This window comes from Phaethon aethereus, assembly GCF_964289735.1.
Source record: "Phaethon aethereus genome assembly, chromosome: 2".
NCBI lineage: Eukaryota > Metazoa > Chordata > Aves > Phaethontiformes > Phaethontidae > Phaethon > Phaethon aethereus.
In genome coordinates, this window is record NC_138582.1 from 96,783,498 (window position 1) to 96,789,589 (window position 6,092).

At 41.3% G+C, this 6,092-nt stretch overlaps 1 protein-coding gene across 1 annotated transcript in view; it reads left to right on the top strand.

The window, feature by feature from the left end:
- The window catches only part of RIOK1 (RIO kinase 1), a gene marked incomplete at both ends in the record, with an annotated part of 17,976 nt that extends 13,143 nt beyond the window's left edge, over positions 1 to 4,833 (top strand). Inside the window, 4 exons of the mRNA XM_081996692.1 lie at positions 1,524 to 1,643; positions 1,947 to 2,000; positions 3,082 to 3,228; positions 4,723 to 4,833. Coding sequence (XP_081852818.1) covers positions 1,524 to 1,643; positions 1,947 to 2,000; positions 3,082 to 3,228; positions 4,723 to 4,833 — 432 coding nt within the window. The remainder of the gene's footprint in view (positions 1 to 1,523; positions 1,644 to 1,946; positions 2,001 to 3,081; positions 3,229 to 4,722) is intronic.
- Positions 4,834 to 6,092: the final 1,259 nt, after the last annotated feature.

The window sequence follows — 6,092 nt, forward strand, 5'->3', positions numbered from 1 at the left end:
GTGTTAAGGGATGCCATGTATAAAAGCTGACAGTGATAAGGTGTTGAAGGCAAATACTCTGTTTCTTAATGAGTACGTTTGCTTGTAGCTAGGTCTCTTGATGTATCTTCCAGTTCATGTTCAGTTAACAAAAAAACCACAAGTGGAGAGATCTGATTATGCCAGTGTTTTTGGACCAGCGATACAGAAGCAGGATGTTTAGATACGTGCATTGACCAAATTGCCTGTCTAGCTCCTGTCCCAGTCTAATTCAGTTCTTCGATGTACCGTTTCTCTCCCTTGCTTTTGCATTAAGTGAAGCCATTTCAAGTCCATTACAGAAAACTGTTAACGTTCTGGAAAGGCTTGATGTAAAGATAAAACAATTTCTATCTCAGTCTTTCCTCTCTGTTCCAGAAGAGGCTTAAAAAAAAAAAAGAAAGCAACTCTGTGTTGAGCAGAATTTTTGTCAGTGAGAACCTATTTGTTCACACGGTGTTTACCTTTGGAGTCAATACTACTTAATCTATCAAAGACTTTTTCTCGTGGAGCTCTGCAGGTTTTACTAACTACTTCTGGCTCAAGTTTGGCCAAGGAGAGATGTTTTTGTTTCCCAAGATATCCTTAGCATACAACTTCTGAACTATAGGGTCAGATGTTAGTGTTTTGTTGCAAGCCTGTCTTTTGTAAACCAATTATTCCTTTGCTTATATAAAAGTACTGACCTGCAAGAGAGATGGTTTAGTGGCATCTGAGTTCAGTTTATTTCTCTTAGACTTCTGATGTGACCATGGCTAGTTTGTGTCACTTTCTTCACAAAAGTGTAGAGCTGATTATGAGCAAGGTCTGCAGAGGTGGGGGCCTCTGCTTTTTGCACAGCACTTAGTCTAGCAGTTATAATCATAAAATGTACTGAATTTGTACTGGGATTGAACCGATACCATGGAAGAGAGAAGCAAAATGCTTCTCTGTGATCTAGTAGTGACTTAAGTTTGCTGGAGGACTGTTTCAAAAAGACTGCATGACAAATTTTAAGAATGTTGATACTGTGGTTAGGTTTTACTGTACTGCTGCAGGAACCTTTTTTATGTTGGACTGTAGGTTGAAGCAGGTATTCTTCTATAAAGAGATTAAGTTCTAACGGTGCATTTTAATGGAATTGCCTTCTGAAGGCATTGTAAATGTCACAATAGAAACATTACAGAAAATCCTTGGGATACAAAACCTTAGGACTCAAATTGGTTAAGAGGAAGCTGGAAGAGTTAGAGAAGTTTGTAAGTGGCCTGGTGGTAGTCATGCTAAGGAAGGAGTCTTATTAGTTATGAGCTATTCAGTAATGTGTAGGTTGCATGTTAAGTCTGCTCCTGCAAAAAAAAGGTACTCTGCAGTTCAAATGGTAGTGGGTGACTGCCACATTCATTTTTAGTTTCTTTGAGTAATGAAATCCCTCGTGATTATTCTCGTAAGGATGCATAATTAGGGAGGAAGAGTATCATGAAACTGTATGTAAATGAGTAAATCTGTGTTTCCTTTCACTCTACCAGGTGTTTAAGAATGCTTACATACCTAGAACTTTGACTGAAGTTAAAAACTATGAGAGAGATGTGGATATAATGATGAAATTGAAAGAAGAGGATATGGCATTGAATGTTCAGCAAGATAATGTGAGTAGATATGCTGAGGCACTGCAGAAACGAGGGAAGGAATATGAATTCTTCCTACTGGAAACTGATAGCAACAAATAAAAGTGGAAGAGTTGTTACCACAAGGTGTGGAGTACTGAATCTAGTGTCATTCTTTAAAATCATCTGGTTAGTACTAATGTGTGTGGTTTGTTTGTTTGTTTGGATTTTTTTGGGTTGGGGTGGTTTGGTTTTTTTTTTTTTAGGTGCTCATTTTCACTGGGCACGAAGATAAAAGGCTCATATTTTCGTAATGTAATTTTCTTTCTCTCTCCCTGGGTGTAGATTCTCTACCAGACTGTGACAGGACTGAAGAAGGATTTGTCTGGTGTTCAGAAGGTGAGAGGGCCGTTTTTGAAATGTTTCCTTTTAGCCGTTCTCAGAAAAGCACAGATAAGGAGTACAGAGAATGTCTCGACCTGCAGCTGACACCATGAAAGACGCCTCTTGTCTGCAGAGTGACCATTTATATCCACTTGGGTTCTGCCTATGCCAGGAAGGATCTGTCATCGCAGTGTGTCTGCACACCACATGAATCACTTCCCTGCCCTGTGCTTGATGCTGTGTTTCTTGAAAATGAAATGATAATCCTCACTATGGCCATGATCTCCAAAGTTAAGCTGGAGGGGAGAGAAGACATTTTTCAATTATAGAAAACTTACTTAAAGTGTAGCATGACTGCAAGTATTGATATGTTCATGGTAGCTGTACTGTAATTGTGTAAAGAACAACCCTGCAGTATAAGGCATAGGATACTATGTCTAAGTATATTTGAAGTACTTGACAGTGATGCTCCTGTAAAGTATATTGGATAAGAAATTTTTTTACAGATCAGTCTGTAGCAGTATAACAAGTTAGTTGGTCAAGGCAGGAACCCTATGTGGATTCCCCTTCTTTCCTTTGTAAATGTTATCTAGCAGTGGTGTAGGCTGTGTTTTAAAATGGAAGTATTTATATGGATGGGATCAGGCTGTGGCACAGTCTCCAGACTTAAGTGAGTTTTCCGGTGTAGATGCTTGTGTTTGCAATAAAGACTATATACAGTGCCCCCAAGGTAGATGTTGGTATGATCCAAGCATAATTAAAAATTGGCTTCCACATACGTTAGCAAATCGCTGTTTAACTCTAGGGAAATTAGTTTGGGAGTGCCAATACAGCTGTGCTGTGGGCCCTGACCTAAAAGATTCTATGTGGTACATTCTAGATTCCTTGTTTTAGTTCAGATTAACCTACTCTTTATTCTTTTTCTTCAGACTCAGTGGTGGCTGTAGTAAAGGAGATGGCATGAGCTCACTCAAGGGTTTCTTCATAGGAGATTCTGTTTTGTTATATATACATACATATATGTAGTTTGTGTGTACATTGTCATTAGGCTTCTGTGTTTTGGTTTGGTATAATTCGCTCTTGATATATCTTGCAGATTCCTGCACTTCTTGAACAGAAGGCGGACGAGTCAGAAACAGGCTCTGATGATGATGACAATGGCACCTCAGAGGGCTCTGATTCAGGCTGTAAAGAATCTGTACATCCCAAAGATAAACCTACTGAAGTTAGCATGGACAAAAGGTCAGATGGCCAGGAATTGTTGGGGTTTTTTTCCCCACCTCTGCCTATGTGTTGGGGAAAAAATGCAAACTTAGTTCTGAGTGGTTCTTGCTTCTTGTCTGAAAAAAGCTATGAACTTTTCCTGTTGTGGAGGGTGAGAGCAGAGGAAGTGAATTTCATTGTGGATGCTTTATTAGTGATGGTTTTGTGTAGAGGAACATGTAACAGCTCTCTGTAGCCTAGACAAAGCTAGAAGAGAGATCTCTGCAGGGAATTCTAAGGCCACACAAAGCAGAATTTAGTGAAGCCTGAATAGCTCTTCAGTGCCCCTGGCTACTCTTCCAGGATTTGGTGTGTGGGTTTGTGGTCGTGCTCCCTGATTAACCTGCTTTTGCCCAGGGAACTGAGACCATTTGGTCTATAGAACTGGAGACTTTGTGACGATGTTTGTACCATGGTGGCTTTTGTGGTACCATTACTACAGACTGGATAGCTTTGCTGTAGGCAAGAGACATAAAACAGTCATGCAAGGGGATTATGGTTTTGGGTGGGTTTTTTTAAGGTTTCATTTTCCAAACTGCAGAACAAGGATGCTTTGTTTTGGTGAGGCTCTTTTGCAGAGTATCACACATGGGTCAGAACCTTTTGGCAGTCTTTTAGGTGATGTGCAAAAGAAGGATGAAACTTGCTGGACTTAAGTGGTTCAAGATCTGGGGGTTTGCTTATTAGGTGTTTCTTCCTAGAAGAGGTAAGATAATACATTCTGTATCTGTCAAATAAAAACGCAGTGCTCTACTGGGCACTTTCTACCAACCTAGAGCTGCTGCCTTTCAGATACGAAGCAGGGAAGTCTTGGTCACTTCTCATCCTTACGGGTAGGTTCTCATTTGGACTTCTTTTTGTGTAAGGTGAAGCTTTTGGTAACCTGTGTGTTCAGCTGTAGGTTGAGCAACTGATTAGCAGCAATTGCTTCCACCCCCCACTCCATTATGCTGACTTTGCATATTACAGTTGAGCGTAGTCTCTCCACTGTCTGGCATAAATTACAGTGTATTGCGTAGCAGAGCACCCTTTCTTGCCAATCCTGACTGTGATCAGCTTGCTCTGAGTTACCAGCGGTTACTGGATCAGTACTTTTGCGTGACACAGAAACACATAGTATAGTAGCCCTTTGGGTAGCAGAAAACCTAGATAAGGCATCCTGTTGTAATCCTAGATGTAAATGGCACGAGTTAAGAGTGCATCCTGTTCCCTTTCTTCAAAGATTGCATGAAACTTGGGTTTTAATGAGTTTGAATTTTGCCTTGTCATTACCAGTGTGCAGCTCCTAGCTCCAGCCCCAACCTATACTTCCTTTTCCCTTTTCCCTCACCATTCCTATTGGGTTTTTTTCTTTTTTATTTCTTCCTCATGATAACCTCATTTTTGTGGTGTGTTAACTCGTTAATGTAATAGTTGATTGACTACTCAAAATCTCATTCCTGGGTTTAAATGAATGGTGTTTGGTCCTTTATAGGAAAGGAAAAAGATGGTTAAAGAAGCCCAAAGAGAGAAGAGAAAAACCAAAATCCCAAAGCATGTGAAGAAGCGTAAAGAAAAGACTGCAAAAATGAAGAAAGGCAAATAAAATCAGCTTTGGCTTGGGGAAAGGGATGGTTTGTTGTGGGTTATTTAGTCACCATCTTTTTTCTTTTTTTAAAATTAAAAATCCTTTATTTATATACATATGGTATTAACCGTGAGGGTGGTTTTGTTAATAACATAGTGTAATTGTTTGAACAGAGTATATGCCATGGGTTTCTCAACAGGAAAGAAAGAGTTTAACACTTGTGCATGTAAAAATCCTTTACCTGTGCAGGTTTAACCTGTTAAACTCACATTGATTTGTTCCTGGGGTCTTAACTCCCCGGCCTCACACTGCATATGAGCTCGTTCAGTTTGTTCTAGAGCAGCGATTTGATTCAAACAGATTCTTGGAGGAGGGGGAATGGCGATTCAAAGGCCCATGCTGCCTTCACAGTAGGGAAGCAAATTGAGCTAGCTGTCCTCTGCAGGCTGTCACAGTCACCCGTGGATAACCCTGCAGGCTTTGTGCCTTTGCTACCTCCCTGTGCTTGTGTCACCTTTGATATTTTCTTACTGAAAGCTGAGGTTTGTGATTTGTGAGGTAGCTCTGTCCTCATTGCTCAGAGCCCTTCTGAAGCAATCAGGCAGGCGTACCCAAACAGACACAGCCTGATCTTTTTTTGTGTGTGTGTGTGGCTTTTTTTTTTTTCTTGGATCCCAATTTAGGGCACTTGTTGCTCTTAAGAGCGTTACAAACACTTTGTAACACTTACAAACAATGAGTATTTGTTGTCAGGTTTAATCCTGTGTGCTCAAATTCAAGGCGATGTGAAGGCTTGTGGCAAGACCTCTCTGTGTAATGGCTGAGCCTTACCAGTCCATGTTGTGCTAAGGTGCCACAGCTCTTCATTAGGGAGAAGCTGGCAGAGCTCTGCTTGTAAGTCACCCCCTCGAGCTGGGGCAAAGGTGCCGTACTGCAGACAGACCATCTTCTCTCGCGGCAGCCTCTTTAGTCACTGAGACTGACAAGTCTTGGGAGAGGTGTCCTCCTCATGCTGTAGCACATCAGTCATCTTTTTTTACTGCCTGCAGTTTCAGAACTCCAGGTGCATTTCATGCCTGGGCATTTACACTTGCAGGACATAAGTCCTCTGATGACAGAGGACAGCTTTTATCCATCGATGGATATCCAACAATGATGGGTTGGTCAGGGACAGGGTGAAGCTTCCTTCTCTCAGCTCCTTACCTCCCACACCTAAAAGAGACTGGGGGATGGTCATAGGCAGCCATCCTGGCAAAGACTGGAGTGACATTGGCCAG